General features: G+C 40.0%; 1 protein-coding gene across 1 annotated transcript in view; it reads left to right on the top strand.

Moving 5' to 3' along the window:
- The window catches only part of EML5 (EMAP like 5), a 205,258-nt gene that overhangs the window by 131,239 nt on the left and 56,037 nt on the right, over positions 1 to 17,982 (top strand). The window contains 2 exon segments of the mRNA XM_017895377.1: positions 16,102 to 16,254; positions 16,969 to 17,100. Coding sequence (XP_017750866.1) covers positions 16,102 to 16,254; positions 16,969 to 17,100 — 285 coding nt within the window.

Below are 17,982 nucleotides of genomic sequence, written 5' to 3'. Positions count from 1 at the left end.
TTACTCTTTTCTATCTTTAATCTTAACTACTCATTTCAGATAAAGAATATAAAATCTAATTATCTCCAAGGATCTCATTATGCCGTGTTTTTCTTCCCATTCTTTTGGATGTTTTCTTGTTTGCTTGTTTGTTTTTTCTGCTGACTCCCTCCTAGTGGTCCACCTTCTTGTGCATTTTAAATTTGTATTGTAAGTTCATGTTTGATTGGACTTTACCTATGGGAATCCCATGATGTCTGGATCGAGGGTGTGTGCTTCTGTAGAGATTATGTGTTTCTCTCTTCAGGTGTCTTGTGTGCTACCATCGAGAACCACTGAAAATTTATTTAACTGGGATTACTTAAATCATGTAATCAGTATAAATTTGAATCTAAGGTTTGTGAAAGCCACCGTGTTTGTGAATTCTCAAGTATGATTTTTCCTCCTCTATGGAGAACCCAGGCCAGGATAGATAAGCTTCTTTTGTAAAGTCTTTATTGCCAGACACATTTTTAAAAAAACGTTTCTCTTTTTTTCTCTTGAGATATGGTTGTAATACTAGAAGAAAATGACAATATGCTGTTTGGAGAGTTTTTGCCAAAAAAAATTGCATGTAATTAAATATCTGTATTTTATTTCTTAAGATATTCATGAGTCAAAAAAATTTAAAGTAAAAATTAGTGAAACTAAATATATTAGTTTAGTATATTGAAATATAAAAAGACAAAATCATAACAATGTAAGTATAGCTGTGCAGTATTTTAATTATTGATAAATTATTACCAATAATTTTTTACTAGCTAATTTTTGTATTTTATGTAAACATGAGATTTTACCATGTTGCCCAGGCTGGCTCAAGGTAAAAAATGAAGAAAGTTTCCTCATAAAACACTGAAATAAAATAATTGATGTTTCTTTTAAAGCAACCTTGAAGGGCAAAGTTTATTAATGATATTATTATTGAGTTGAAAAGTAATTAATTTTAAGCAAATTTTTCCAATGACCTAAAAGGCCCTTACTATATGCTACACTATACTCTACACTACTCTATACACTAATCAGAGTAATGGTGAAAAAATAAATATAATCCAGTTCTAAATTTCCTATGACTCTTTTATCATCAGATAATACTATCTCTTGTTTGATGGCTTCGAGGACATTTTTTTGAAAAAGTTTTTTTTGTAGGTACTGTAGCACCTTTATTTTTTTATTTTTTATTTTTATTCTTTGAGATGGAGTCTTGCTCTATCACCCAGGCTGGAGTGCAGTGGCGTGATTTTGGTTCAATGCATCCTCCACCTCCTGAGTTCAAGCGATTCTCCTGCCTCAGTCTCCCGAGTAACAGGGACTACAGGCGTGCACCACCACAGGCGGCTTATTTTTGTATGTTTAGTGACACGGGGTTTCACCATGTTGGCCAGGCTGGTCTTGAACTCCTGACCCTAAGTGATTCGCCCACCTCGGCCTCCCAAAATGCTGAGATTACAAGTATGAGCCACCATGCCTGGCTATAACCCCTTTTTTGATAGCAAGCTATAATATTTATTTTATTTTATTTTTTTATTATACTTTAAGTTCTAAGGTACATTTGCATAATGTGCAGGTTTGTTACATATGTATACTTGTGCCATGTTGGTGTGCTGCACCCATATAATATTTATTTTAAAGAAAACATTTCCAGGTTACATTGTCTTTAGATTTATGATTTATAGAAGGAAATTATAATTCATTACTATTGTATTTGTTGTGAGTTGAGTTGTGTCCCCCTGAAAAAATATGTTGAAGTTCTAACCCCCCAGTACTTGTGAATGTGTCCTCATTTAGAAATAGAGTCTTAGCAGATATAATCAGCTTAAGGCAAAGGCATACCAGATTTGGTTGGGCTCTAAATCCAATGACTGATGTCCTTATAAGAAGGCCATGTGAAGATACAGGGACACAGACACACTGGGAGAATGCAGCATGATGATGGAAGCAGAGGATTGGAGTGATGTACCTATAAACCAAGGAGCACCAAGGATTGCTACAACCACCAGAGGCTAGAGAGAACAAGGAAGGATTATTCCCAAGAACTTTCACAACAGAGCATAGCTCTGCCAACATCTTGATTTCAGATTTCTAGTCTCCAGAACTGTGAGAGAATGAATTTCTGTTGTTTTAGGACACACAGTTTGTGGTGACTTGTTACAGCCTCTAGGAAACCAATACTGTGTTCATATTCCATTGTTCAAAAAGTCTTCAAACTAGAGTAAGAATTCTTCTCACAGTATCAATTTTGCTTAGTTGACCATTATTATCGCTGTGAAACTTGAGGGAAGAAAATTTTTCAAAAAACTATATAACCCATGTTTACTCTGGATGCTAATGATTCGGAGATAACATTTTTTTAAAATTTGGAAATAATGGTATTAGATTATCACTCTGAGTATTTTGGAACCTAAAATTAACATAAAAATTTGAAAGCTAGTACTGTAATGAGTACAATTAATGTACGTCCCTTCATGAATTCCAGTTTTGTCTAGGAGGTTCAGGTGCAAGACTAGTCTCCTATACTGTTAGGGCAGACGTGGCTTTAAAAAATTTTTTTTATTTTATGTTATTTTAAGTTCTGGGATACATGTGCAGGATGTGCAGGTTTGTCACATAGGAAAACATGTGCCATGATGGCTTGTTGCACCTGTCAACCCATCACCTAGATACTAAGCTCCATGTGCATTAGCTGTTTATCCCAATGCTCTCCCACCCCCCTGCCCCCCAGCAGGCCCCAGTGTGTGTTCCTCTCCCTGTATCCTTATGTTCTTGTTGTTCAGCTCCCACTTATAAAGGAGAACATGCAGTATTTGGTTTTCTGTTCCTGTGTTAGTTTGCTGAGGATAATAGCTTCCAGCTCCATCCATGTCCCCACAAAGGACATGATCTTGTTACTTTTTATGGCTGCGTAGTATTCCATGGTGTATATATACCACGTTTTCTTTTTCCAGTCTATCATTGGTGGGCATTTGAGTTGATTCCATGTCTTTGTTATTGTGAATAGTGCTGCAGTGAACGTATGTGTGCAAGTATCTTTGTAATAGAATTATTTCTATTCCTTTGTGTATATACTCAGTGATGACATTGCTGGGTCAAATGGTGTTTCTGGTTCTAGGTCTTTGAGGAATCACCACACTGTCTTCCACAATGTTTGAGCTAATTTACATTCCCACCAACAGAGTAAAAGTGTTCTATTTCTCCACAGCCTTAGCAGCATCTGTTGTTTCTTGACTATTTAATCATCGCCATTCTGACTGGTGTGAGATGGTATCTCAGTGTGGTTTTGATTTGCATTTCTCTAGTGATCAGTGATGTTGAGCTTTTTTTTAAATGTTTCTTGGCTGCATAAATGTCTTCTTTTGAGAACTATCTGCTCATGTCCTTTGCCCACCTTTTAATGGGATTATTTCTTGTGAATTTGTTTTAAGTTCCTTGTAAATTCTAGATATTAGACCTTTGTCAGATGGACAGATTGCAAAAAGTTTTCTCCCATTCTGTAGGTTACTTCATCATTCTGATGATAGTTTCTTTTGCTGTGATGAAGCTCTTTATTATAATTAGATCCCATTTGTCAATTTTTGCTTTTGTTGCAATTGCTTTTGACATTTTCATCATTAAATCTTTGCCTGTACCTGTGTCCTGAATGGTATTGCCTAGGTTTTCTTCTAGGGTTTTTATAGTTTTGGGTTTTACATTTAAGTCTTTAATCCATCTTGAGTCAATTTTTGTATAAGGTGTAAGGAAGGGATCCAGTTTCAGTTTTATGCATTTGGCTAGCCAGTTTTCCCAGCACCATTTATTAAATAGGAAATCTGGCCGGTGTGGTGACTCATGCCTGTAATCCTAGCACTTTGGGAGGCCAAGGTGGGCAGATTGCGTGAGCTCAGGAGTCTGAGACCAGTCTGACCAATATGGTGAGACCCTGTATCTACTAAAAATACAAAAATTAGCCAGGTGTGGTGGTGTGTGCCTGTAGTCCTAGCTACTTGGGAGGCTTAGGTAAGAGAATTGCTTGAACCCAGGAGGTGAAGGTTGCAGTGAGCCGAGATCATGCCACTGCACTCCATCCTGAGAGACAGAGCAAGATTCTGTCTCAGAAAAAATACGAACAAACAAATAAATAAATAGAAAATCCTTTCCCCATTGCTTGTTTTTGTCAGGTTTGTCAAAGATCAAACGGTCATAGATATGTGGTCTTATTTCTGAGATCTCTATTCTATTCCCTTGGTCTATGTGTCTGTTTTTGTACTAGTACCCTGCTGTTTTGGTTACTGTAGCCTTGTAGTATGGTTTGAAATTGGGTTATCATGATGCCTCCAGCTTTGTTCTTATGGCTTAGCATTGTCTTGGCTTTACAGGCTCTTTTTTGGTTCCATATGAATTCTAAAGTAGTTTTTTTCTAATTCTGTGAAGAATGTCAATGGTAGTTTCATGGGTCCACTTGATCCAGAGCTGAGTTCAAGTCCTGAATATCTTTGTTAATTTTCTGTCTTGATGATCTAATGTTGACAGTGGGGTGTTAAAGTCTCACACTGTTATGTGGGAGTCTAAGTTGTCTCTTCGTAGGTCTCCAAGAACTTGTTTTATGAATCTGGGTGCTCCTGTACTGGGTGCATGTATATTTAGGATAGTTAGCTTTACTTGTTGAATTGATCTCATTTCCATTATATAATGCCCATCTTTGTCTTTTTTGATCTTTGTTGGTTTAAAATCTGTTTTGTTAGAAACTAGGATTGCACTCCCTGCTTTTTCCTGCTTTCCATTTGCTTGGTAAATTTTCCTCCATCCCTTTATTTTGAGCCTGTATGTGTCTTTACATATGAGATAAGTCTCTTGAATATAGCACACCAATGGGTTGTGACTCTTTATCCAGCATGCCATTCCTTGTCTTTTAATTAGGGGCATTTAGCTGATTTCCATTTAAGATTAATATTGTTATGTGTGAATTTGATCCTGTCATCATGATGCTAGCTGGTTATTTTGCACACATAGTGTAGTTGCTTCATAGTGTCATTGATTTTTGTACTTCAGTGTGTTTTTGCAGTGGCTGGTAACACTTTTTCCTTTCCATATTTAGTGCTTCCTTCAGGAGTTCTTGCAAGGCACGCCTGGTGGTGACCAATTCCCTCAACATTTGCTTGTCTGAAAAGGATTTTATTTCTCCTTCGCTTATGAGGCTTGGTTTGGCTGGATATGAAATTCCAAGTTGGACATTCTTTAAGAATGTTGAATATTGGCCCCCAGTCTCTCCTGGCTTTTAGGGCTTCTGCTGAGAGGTCCGCTGTTAGTCTGATGGGCTCCCCTTTGTAGGTGACCTGACTTTTATCTCTGGCTGCCCTTAACATTTTTTTCCTTCATTTTGACCTTGGAGAATCTGATGATTATGTATCTTGGGGTTGATCTTCTTATGGAGTATCTTACTGGGGTTCTCTGGGTTTCCTGAATTTGAGTTTTGGCCTGTCTTGTTAGGTTGGAGAAGTTCTCCTGGATGATATCCTGAAGTTTGTTTTACAACTTTGTTCTATTTGGGTGCCCCAGTCAGTCATAGGTTCAGTCTTTCTACATAATCCCATAGTTCTCAGAGGGTTTGCTCATTCTTTTTCCTTCTTTTTTTTTTTCTCTAATCTTGTATGTATGTCTTATTTCAGCAAGATAGTCTTCAAGCTCTGAAATTCTTTCCTCTGCTTGGTCTGTTCAGTTATTGATACTTGTGGTTGCACTGTAACATTCTTGGTTGTGTTTTTCAGCTCCATCAGGTCATTTATGTGCCTCTCTAAACTGGTTATTCTGGTTAAGAGCTCCTGTAATGTTTTATCATGGTTCTTAGCTTCTTTGCATTGGGTTAGAACATGTTCCTTTAGCTCAGCAAAATTCATTATTACCCACCTTCTAAAGCCTACTTCTGTCAGTTCATGCATCTCAGCCTTTGCCCAGTTCTGTGCCCTTGCTGGAGAGGTGTTGTGTCAATTTGGAGGAGAAGAGGCACTCTGGGTTTTTGAGTTTTCAGCATTTTGTTCTTTGATTCTGTCTCACCTTTGTTAGTTTATCTAGCTTCAATCTTTGAGGCTGCTGACCTTTGGATGGGGTTTTTGTGGGGGCTTTTTTGTCGATGCTCTTGTTGTTGCTGTTTTTTTCTTTTTCTTTTTTTTCTTTTTTTCTTTTTTTTTGAGACAGTCTTGCTCTGTCACCCAGGCTGGAGTACAGTGAGATGATCTTGGCACACTGCAACCGCTGCCTCCTGGGTTCAAGCAATTCTCTGCCTCAGCCTCCCGAGTAGCTGAGATTACAGGCACCTGCCACCACACCCAGCTAATTTTTTGGTATTTTTTATTAGAGACAGGGTTTCACCATCTTGGCCAGGCTGGTCTTGAACTCCTGACCTCATGATCCACCTGCCTCGGCCTCCCGAAAGTGCTGGAATTACAGGCATGAGCCACTATGCCTGGCGTGTTTTTCTTTTAACAGTCAGGCTCCTCTTGCTCTTCCAGTTGAGATTTGCTGGAGGTCCACTCCAGACCTTCTTTGCCTAGGTCCCTCCACACCTGGAGGTGTCATCAGTGGAGGTTGCAAAACAGTAAAGGTAGCTGCCTGCTCCTTGCCCTGGGATCTTTGACTCAGAGGGTCACTGAACTGATACCAGTGGGAACGCCCCTGTATAAGGTGTCTAGCAACCCCTGTTGGGGTGGTCTCCCCAGTCAGGAGGCACAAGATCCAGGACCCACTTAATGAAGGCACTCTGACTACCCCTTGGCAGAGGGGGTGCATTACACTGAGGGGAATCCCACTCATCCTGACTGCCCAGATTCCTCACAGTTGGCAGAGGGAAAGACTAAGTCTGCTGATCCATGGAGACCACGGTGCTCAGCTCAGTCCCTGGGAGACTAGAGTTCTGTCTGCAAACTTCTGCCTGGAGTTGCTGAAATTCCTGCAGGGAGGCCCCACCCAGTAAGGGAGTATGGTCAGGGTCCGACCTAAAGAGGCAATCTGGCCACCATCTGCCACAGCCTCTGTGCTGCACTGTGGTGAATTCCTCCTGGGTCTAAACTGACCATTTTCCCAGGCACCCGCAGAGGAGAAATGGCAGACTGGAGCTGCAGTGATGTCTGCTGCCCTCCCCCAGGGAGCTCAGTCTTCTGAGGCAGCAGGCAGCCAAAGTCATGACAGCCGCCCCCTGCCCCAGGAACTTGGTAGTCTTAGACAGTCTCTAGCTAAGTGGCCACTGAGAATCTGTGCAGCTCTGTGCTTGGGATTCAAGGAACTGGTGGCGTGGGCTCATGAGGGGGATCTCCTGATTCACAGGTTGCACAGATCCGTGGAAAAAGTGTGGTTTCCCATGCGGGATAACACAATCACTCACTGCCTCTCTTGGCTGGGAGTGGGAGCTCCCCTTGTCCCATGCAGCTCCCAGGTGGGCTGTCATGGCTCCCGGGTGGGCTGTGGCTCCACCCTGCTTTTCCTCACTCTGCATGGGTCATGCCGACCACCTCGTCAGTCTTAGTGAGAGGACCTGGATACCTCAGTTGCCGGTGTAGGATTCACTTGCCGTTTTCAGTCTTCTTGGTGGGAGCCTCTGATCACAACTGTTTCTAGTTGGCCTTCTTGGCCCCTCCCCTTCCAAATGTGGCTTTTTTACTCTGGTTTTCTGCTCCCCTTTTATTGTTGGTAACTAGAATATTTTTCATATTTTTCAGTGATCTCAACTATGAATTTAAAAGGATACTTACTATGTTAATCTTTGCTTAAACTCAACTGCCACCGGAACATTCAGTGAGCTTGTGGCAAAAAAGCTTGCCAGAGGGTGCAGCCCTCAGTGGAACAGTGAGAGCAGTCACTTGGTGAAGGAGAAGCTTGCCAGAGGCAGCAGGCCAGAGCTGAATGGTCAGAACCACTGCTTGGTGAAGAGCTTAAACTAGGGCAAAAGTCATTGAACTGTGAGGACTACTGCCAGAGAATCTTACTGAAGTCTGCAAACTGCTGCTCAATCATTAGAGCATTACAGTGATGGTGGAGAAACTTGTTGGAAGAGGCAGTTGGGGCTGCCACTGTGGTGAATGCTATCAGGTCCCCTTCATGCCAGTGCCCTGGCTCTGTTGGTAAAACAGCACACTGAAAGAGGAGAGTCACTTCTGTTTTGGCCTTGTAGTGTCTTTCCAGCTCCCTCTACTGGCAAGCTAGTAAAAAAGTCTGTGAGGCCCAAAGTGGTGGATTTGGAAGTGAGATGCAGTAAATTAATAACCAGCACGGTCTTCCCCTCTGGCTAGTCAGCATCCACAAGAACCTTTATACATACATTTGAACTTCAGTACAATCACAGAACTAACCTTATGTTTCTACCCAAAGAGATGCAGCTACCCTTGGTACAAGTGAAGTAGTTCTTACCCCTAAAGAGAGAAGACATACAGTTCCAACAGTCATTGTATACATTGCTGACTATATCAGTTATTCTCAGATTTAGTCACGGTCTTATATTCTTTTACACAAAATTTAAAGTTAACCTCCAACAAACTCGTGTAAAGTATTAAGGAGAAAAAGGAGAGAAAAGTAAAATAGTTAATATATACAAATAAAGATATACATGTAACACTTATGCAAAGTTAGTATAGTCTTTATTTCTACAACTGGTCATAAGGCTGTAGTTAATATCTATGACTTTTTTCTTGCGCTAACCATTCCATATTGTTCTTGTCCTTAGCCACAACCCCAGGTGGTTGTGATGATGTAACCGGTGGGGTAACCCAAACCTTCATTACTGAAGCATCTGAAGAAATGCCCCTTTTCCCCTGTTTGCTGTCATTTTCCATTAAGCTTTACCATTGGTCATGGAGGGACTAAGAGGTGTCACAGCAAATCCTCTTGGTTCCAGACGTAGCCCTCTTTGCTTTCATTATGTAGCAGCAACTCAATTCCACTTTGTGATCAGGATCAGTCACACCAGCCAGAAGAGAAATAACTTCATTCTTTTCCTGTTGGTTTAGTGACATAAGGAGCCCACCATGGCTAGGTGGCAGTCTCACCTTCCAATACAATGGAACTATTGTTCTGTCCCCTAGTAGAAGCATTCCTCCTGCTCTTGGGAGCTAATGCTCTCAATCAATAGGGTTCAGAGTTACCAGGATGCAAAACAAAATTGTGCAAATTGATTATTAGATATAATAGTGAGAAGGGCCACTCTCAGTTTCACCTTTTGATTTCCACACCCCTGAATTCTGGCTGTGAGGTAGACAGCACTGTATAATGGTTTATGATTCAGAGCTTATACTGCACCCTGTAAAACAGATACCTAGTCTTTTGAGGTGTTGTTTCCCAAATGGTGCCATATATAAGTCTTCATTTAGCCATTCTGTCAGCAGCTTTCTTTGGGAAATGGGGGTATGTGATAAAACCAGTTAATTCCATGGGCACAAGCCTAATGCTATACATTCTTTGCTATGAAGTGAATTTCTTTGTCAGAAGTGTGAATTCTATGATGATAGTTAAGGCATCCTGTGTGTCCATGGATGATGATGCTAGTAGAAACATTATGAGCAGGGAAAGTAATCCAGAATTCCTGTCTATTCTGCTGAGTGTAAATCTTTGTCTCCTCCATAATGGAAGAGATCCAGTGTAACTAGCATCCCATCAGTTAGCTGGCTGGTCTCCCTGGGGGAATGGTGTCATATCAGAGATTCCATTGGTCTTTTCTATTAATAGATTAGACACTCAGCAGTAGTGACAGCAAGATCAGCCTTGCCATGAAGTCCACATTTTTGAGCCCAGTCATAGACTCTGCCCTTGCCACCACTGAGAGCCCACTGGGCAAGTGCTAGGTAGCTAGGAAAAGAGGCTGACTGATATCCTCAGAGAGTATCATGTTCATCTGATTATTGAGAGCCTCCTCTGTATTGGATACTTCGATGAGTATTTTCTAGGACACAAAATCTTCATAGCCTGTCCCCTGAGAATTGCATCCACACATCTATTTTCTAGCCTCCAATATTTTATTCCTGTTTCTACGAAGTCCCTATCATTCAGTTAGCCATTACTAATGAACCAGTGTAAATCTGTACATGCGATCATCTCTCACTTCAAAGTGGAAAACCAAATAGACTGCTTGAAGCGCTGCCCACTGGGAGATTTTACCTACAATGCTGTTTTTTGGGGGGTCACTCCTGAATGGGGCTGTAATACTTTCAAGTAGGTACCAACATATCAATAGAAACTTAAGTCTGACTCACAATTTTTTCTTCCTCAGTGAACTGATAATAAGGAACACCCATGAGGCCACAGATATAGACCGAGACAGGAAAGAGGCATTGCAGCAAGAATTTTTAAAAGAATTTTGAGGCACCTATTCATGTAAATTACTTGTAACTTCCAGATCTTTCAAGTTTGGTCTTTTCCATTTGATACATTGCTGTTGTGCACACCCAGTCTCTGGCTTGGTTAGTCATGTAACTTTCAGTTCATGATAGGAAGCTCAGGACACACAGTTACCTGATACCCTGTAGTTAGGCATTTCCTCTCTAATAAGGGCTGGTAGCAAGCAAGAAGCTGATTCTCAAAAGGAAAATAATTATCTATAAAGAGGACATAGATTTGCTCTTAAGTCCTACAGTTCTGCAGTGTGATTCTCCTTTGGTAGTTTCCAGAGGATACATAGAGCATTGCTATTTACCATACACACTTTGAGTATTATTGGATCTGCTGGATCATAGGTCCAAGTGGAAGATTAGCTTGCCTTATTTTGCTCTAGTCTTCACTGGAAGCTGGAAGCCTTTTAAGTGACTTGATAGATGGGTAGAAGCAACCACTCAATGTGGTATATGTTGCTTTCAAAAGACCTACCAAGCATTTTGCTCATTTTGTTCACAGTAGGCAATGGCAGGTACAGTGACTTATCTTTCACATGGGATGGAATATCTTGACATACATCAGATCATTGGACACCTAGAAACTTCACTGAGGTGGCAGATCCCTGAATTTTTGTAGGGGATTATCTGCCACTCTCTTGATTCACATATCTTACTAAGGTTTCTAAAGTACTTGTTGCTCTCTGTTCGGCAATCCACTCAGCATAATGTCATCAATGTAGTGGGCCATATAAATGGTTTGTGGAATGTCAAGGATATCTGTGGATGGTATTATGGCAGAGAACAGAGAGTTGAAAATAGTCCTGAGGCAAGGCTTTGAAGGTGTACTCAGGTATAAGCCAGGTAAAGACAAATAGCATCTACTGATCCTTACAAATTGACACGGAGAAAAAACAACCAGGGCAGTAGCTGCACAACAAATGCTAGGGGCTGTATTGATTTGTTCCAGGACAGATACTACATTTAGAAGAACAGCTTTCAATTGGAGTCACCATCTGATTATTATCCACAGTTATTAACTAAAATTCGTCTGATTTCAGCATAGACCCAACAGGCAAGTTTACATGGTAATGTGGTAGGTATTCAGACTCCTGCACATTTCAAGTCTGTGGTGGTATTGCTGATTTTTGTGATTCTCAGGCTTGAGGTTTTGTTTCTGGTTTATTGCCTTGGAAGGGAGGAGAATTTCCAGGGGTTTTCACTTAGTTCTTATTGTAATGACTCTTACCACATGGATTGTAGAGCCAATGTGGAGGAGTCTACCAGTTGCCACATATACCTATTTTAATTCAGGAATTGGATGCGTTCCACAAACCATCTTGGCCTACTGTGATTCAAACTTGGCTTAAGACTCCATCTGTCACAGGATCACCATAAGCTCCCATTTTGACTGGTATACAGCAGCAACATTTTGTGTTCCCAAGAATTATAATTTAGAGCCTATGTCTAGTGTCTGGTAATCCTTGAAAATTTGAGTATTTCAATTTCCCCAGTTCACAGTCATTCTATAATAGTAAGTGGCTACAGAGTCCTCAAAGAAAGATATTATATACTTGTGGTAGTGCTACAGGGTCCTTCCTCATTGGCTGGCCTTTTCTTCAATCAAGGGGCTCTGAGTATATGAATTGGCTTAGGTGTGAAAACTGAGACTCTATGATTCTCGTTATGGTGATTTAATTTGAGTCAGGTTTCTAGTCACCAGGTATGGAGGTTTCTCTATTATACAAATCAAACATTCATCTAGTAGCCTACGCATCTAGTTCATTCCTAAATAAATGTGATTCATTAGCCACCAACAGAAATCTCTACAGGCTAAAACATTGTGATTATCAGTACATTCCTGCTGTCTTTTTCTGTAAAAGCATCTACCTTTACAATCCAGAGGTGGGTTGGTTAAATGCTGCTACTTGGCCTCCGATTCTCCATGATTATCTCTGTTAAATCAGGAAAGCTGGGCCAATGGCAACATCTCCTGTGGCAGGGGTATCCAATCTTTTGGCTTCCCTGGGCCGCATTGGAAGAAGAATTGTCTTGGGCCACACATAAAATACACTAACACTAATGATAGCTGATGAGTTTTTAAAAATCACAAAAAAAGCTCATGATGTTTTAAGAAAGCTTATGGATTTGTGTTGAGTCATACTCAAAGCCATCCTGGTCTGCATGCCACCCATGGGCCGCAGGTTGGACAAATTTGTACTATGGTCATTGCTGACTTATGTATGAGAACAGTCATAGAGCTTTTTGAGATGCAGATGCTGCCCTTAATATATTTTTCAATGCATTAGTGAAGGGACTATTTTCTAGACTTTCTTGGGGATGTAGTTGGGGGATGGATGTGCAGGTTGCATATGAAAAATCCATTCAAACATTCTTACCTCCCTGAGCTTTTAGGTTCATTCCTCTCCATGAGGTGTCAGCCCATGGGTCAAAGCCAGCCCACTTCCTGATTTTGTAAATAAAGTTTTATTGGATCACAGCCATGCTCATTCATTTATGTATCATCTAGGGCTGCTTTCACACTATGATAGCAGAGCTTAGTATTTGTGACAGAGACCGTGTGGCACACAAAGTTGAAAATATTTACTATTTTGTTATTTAAGAAAATGTTTGCTGATCTCTGTCCTAGAGTATGCTGCAGTTTGACCCACGTTATGAGTAGTGACAGCAAAGGAGGGGTTGTGGTAATTCTTCAGAAAGATGAGCATTTCCCTGCAGGGCAACTGCCCCAGAAGGTCAGCCTTCTCAGACACAGGGAAAGCAAGCTATTTGCACTGGAAAGTGAGACTCAGAATAACAGAAGTTTGAGTTTCTCAGCTTAATTTAAGTCCAACCAGATATCCCCATTCCAAGTTTCAGAGTGCCCAATTAATGCCTTAACTTTCGCATAAAGAACTTGGTGAGGCTGTCAATTCAATTGACATTGTAAATTTGCAACTCACACAATTAAATTTGTGTTTAATGTTTAGTAATATCAGTCCTGTGGATTTAAGATGCCAAACATTGTTTTAGACTTGCCATGGAAGCATTCTCTACTGAGACCACAACTCATGCTCATAGTTTAAGGACCCGAGTTTTACTTCTTTCTGTAAATGTTCCACACTGTCAGTAAAATCTATTGCACACCACAGTCCTTATCATCATCACTATGGTAATGCTAAGGGCAGCAGCCTTATGGGCTCCCAAGGTGCTTAGCTCAGTAGACACTTACCTCAGTAGACACTTTATCATAATCAACAACAGGAGATAACTTGATTAATTGTGATACCAATGTATACCTTGTGTTGTTAGCATTCCATTTCCCATTGGTAAGGGCCCAGCACTGTGCTCAAGCCCAAAGGCATAACTAAGCCAATCCATCTTTGATGGTCTCTCTCCGGAGACCACTTCAGTACCAATTCTCTATCTGTCAAGAGACAGAAATTACCCCCAGTAATTTGAACAGAAAATTTAATACGACTTGTTAACTAATTAAAGGTGGTTAACTACTAAAAGGCATAAAAGAGGATTCTAAGGGGTGTCACCCATGGGCTGACACCCGATGGAGAGGAATGAATCTAAAAGCTTAGGGAGGTAAGAATGTTTGAATAGATTTTTCATATGCAACTCAGAAGTAGCAACTCCAAGCAGCTGCAACCCATAGGACTAATGAGGAATTAACCTCATGGAGGGGAAGGATGGACCCTCCGTTGACCCTCTAGCTCCAGCACATGGTAAGAGGGAAGAAGTCTTTTCCTTGTGCTTTGGTCTTGCAGTGTCCCTCCAGTGTATCTACTGGCAAAATTCAAGTCAACTAGCAAGAGAAAACATACTACAGCATCCAGTTTCAGGGTCACGTAGCAGAAAAAAGAAGGCTGGATTTGGAACTGAGAGGCAACCAATTAATAACAAACTCTTAACCAGTTTATGGTTGTAACTACTATCTGTGTGCGACTGTGTCCCATATTATATCTCGTCTGTTCTTCTCCCTTGAGCTCCTGAAAAGGATTCATATATTAAATTGTCTCCTTCATGTCTTCACTTGAACTTCTCATAGGCATCTTTAACTTAATTTGTACAGAGCTAAGCATTGGTTGCTCCTCTAGTTTATCCCATCTCAGTAAATGGCATCACCACTCAAGCAAAACCATGCCCTTGATGCCTTTTACCCCACAGCCAGTTGGTCAAAGTTCTACCAGCTCTGTCTTTGAAATATATCCAAATCTTATCACCTCCACTGCTGCCACCCTGCTCCAGGTCACCATCATCTCTTGACTCTCAAATCTGAGAAATCATACGTTAGATTTCTTCATTTCCAATGTGTGCTTGATAATTAAATGACTACTTGTTCTCAATTTACTCTATAACTTTTCATTCTATATATACCTCATCCTTTCCTCATCAGATTTCATACAAGATACCAAAATCCTTAGGGTTTTTGAATATGTTTGCTGCAACCCTTGCTGTTAGGGTAAGTCTTTTTTGTGTTTATCAGTGCAGCACTAACCCTTAGTTTTACTAATTAATGTTAACATCATTGACATTAATGAATGATATTAATTTTATCATTAATAAAATTACCATTTCATATATGGTTCTGAAACTTATATAGATAGATATATCTTGCTACTGTTAATAATGGCCTATTATCAGATTTTTAAAAATAGTTTCATAGGCCAGGCAGTGTGGCTCATGCCTGTAATCCCAGCACTTTGGGAGTCGGAGGCAGGCGGTTCACCTGAGGTCAGAAGTTTGGGACCAGCCTTACCAACATGGTGAAACCCCATTTCTACTAAAAATACAAAAGTAGCCAGGCCTGGTGGCACATGCCTGTAATCCCAGCTACTTGGGAGGTTGAGGCAGGAGAATCACTTGAATCCAGGATTCGGAGGTTGCAGTGAGCTGAGATCACGCCATTGCACTCCAGCCTAGGCAACAAGAGGGAAATTCCATCTCAAAAAAAAAAAATCATTTTATAAAGATGACTTATTTCTTAGATTTCTGTTTTTTTGGAAAGGAGCTACAAAGGTAAAACCTACTCTGCAAAAAACTTCCACGTATATCATTGGCTTTTTATGTTAATTAAAATCTCATTAGTTTTCATCAACTTAATTTCTTTTAAGGTAAATATCAGTACTTGCTTTTGTTGTATTCAGAAGTGAGTTTCATTCCTGCTTAGAATTCCATACCATTGACTTCTATAGGAAAACTTTCATCTGGTATCTCTCTGATTCTTTTTTGAATATTATTTGAGCCCAAATAAGAGGCACACCTTTTTGAAATAATAGATTCTTTTAGCAAATCCTTGTTTTTTTTTTCTGTGTGTTTTTTTTTTTTTTTGAGGCAAGGTCTCACTCTGTAATGCAGGCTGGAGTACAGTGGTGCAATCATAGCTCACTGCACCCTCAACCTCCTGGGCTCAAACAGTCCTCCCACCTCAGCTTCCTGAGTAAATGGGACTACAGGTGTGTGCCACCATGCCTGTCTATTTATTTATTTACTTACATACCTGTCTTCCCTTCCCTCTTCTTTCTTCCCCCTTGCCCCTTGTCCTTTACCCCTTGCCCCTTACCCTACTCTGTCTACTGGTAGAGATGGGGTCTTGCTATGTTGCCCAGGCTGGTCTTAACCTCCTGGCCTCAGGCAGTCCTCCTGCCTCAGCTCCTCAGAGTGCTTGGATTATAGGCATGAGCCACCACACCTGGCCCATACTTTAAAAAAAGGGGGGGGGCGGGAATTGCCTAATACACTCTTTCTCTTTCAGGTGGGAGGTGTTGCTGTTTTTCTCCTGATGGTAAAGCTTTAGCCGTAGGTCTCAACGATGGAAGCTTCTTAATGGCAAATGCAGATACTTTAGAGGATCTTGTGTCTTTTCATCACAGAAAAGATATGATTTCAGATATTCGATTTTCACCTGGTAAGATCCATTGAAATTGTATTTGCGTATTAACTTGGGTCTGGCATGATACTTGGGATTAAATGTATCATGTATAATTTTTATTAACTGTTATATTATCTGAGAACTTAACTCTTTTACTAGAGGAGGCAGTGTAGCAAGAGGTAAAAGCCCTGTTGTTAGATTGGTGCAAATATCTGTCTTAGTGCCAATTCTGTTACTGAATTTTCTGTGTGACTTCAGCCAGGATGCTTCTCTGAGCTTTTGTTTCCTCATCTGTGACATAAAAGGGGCTGGATAACTGTTTTCATTATATTCTTAATGCTTTTGAAATTGCACTCATTTTACTCCATTAACTTCCATGTATTCATTATCTACTACAAACTTACTGTAATGCAGCAATTACTAATGTTAAGGCAAAATTTACTTATGTTGGTTAGTTCAATTTTTTTCTAAATTTAGAGGGAGTTTTTTTAAATACAAAGTATCAAAACTACATCATACATAGTTTTTGACATTTGCTTCCCACTGAACTAATTTGTTACACTAAAAAATTATTTTGTTAAGTTTAATATACTTGAAAAATGTTATCATTTGTCATTTGACGCGTCTGTCTTCTTATTATGAAACAACTAAGATTCCTCCGTAAAGAAAAGGAAAATTAACTCTAGTTGCAGAGTGTAAAAAAGTATTTCCAAAGATAAAAAATGTCAAGCAAATATGTTTCTATTATAGGTTCTGGGAAATATCTTGCTGTAGCATCCCATGACAGCTTTATAGATATATACAATGTGATGAGTAGTAAACGAGTAGGAATATGCAAAGGAGCTACCAGTTACATAACCCATATTGATTGGGATATTAGAGGTAAGACTTTAAATAACTTAATATTTGATAAAAGTTTCATTTGATTTAGTATAGCTATATTAGAGAAACAGAAAAGTGATTCAACAGATGAGTTTAAAAGAATTGGGGAAAACAACCATTATTCTCAAAATTATTTTTTACTATTTTACATCTGAAGATGAACACTATAGAGTTGAGACTTTTTCTTTTTTCTTTTCTTTTTTTGAGATAGGTCTCACTCTGTCACCCAGGCTGCAGTGCTGTGGTACAATCACAGTTTACTACAACCTCGACCTCCTGGGCTTAAGTGATCCTCCCAACTCAGCCTCCTGAGTAGCTGGGACTGCAGGCATGCACCACCATGCCTGGCTAATTTTTAAATTTTTTATAGAGACAGGGTCTCACTATATTGCCCATGCTGGTCCCGAACTCCTGGACTCAAGCAATCCTCCCACCTTGGCATCCCAAAGTTCTGGGATTATAGGCATGAGCCACTGCACCCAGCCTACACTTTTCAATACTTCACCTAATATCATTCAAATAATAGTACAGTAAGTGATTAGTTGTTTAATTTGTAAAGTAATTTAAATATTATGCAAAAAATTTGTTGTGATGATGTATTAATCTCTGTTATATAAATTTGATATAAACAGACTATAGAAATGTTGGCCAGGTGTGGTGGCTCACGCCTGTAATCCCAGTACTTTGGGAGGCCAAGGCTGGAGGACTGCTTGGCCCAGGGGTTTGAGACCAGCCTGGGCAACAGAGTGAGACCCCATTCCTAAAAAAAATGTAATACATTTTTAAAAAGAAATGTTAATTAAGATTTTAAAGTCATTTTTCTCATTGATATGCAATATATTCTTTAAAAGAGTCATAATCATGTAACATAAAGAACTTAAT

The sequence above is a fragment of the Rhinopithecus bieti genome, unplaced genomic scaffold (genome assembly GCF_001698545.2).
Source record: "Rhinopithecus bieti isolate Rb0 unplaced genomic scaffold, ASM169854v2 scaffold_26710, whole genome shotgun sequence".
Taxonomy (NCBI): Eukaryota; Metazoa; Chordata; class Mammalia; order Primates; family Cercopithecidae; genus Rhinopithecus; species Rhinopithecus bieti.
This window is presented reverse-complemented; position numbering and strand designations above follow the sequence as displayed.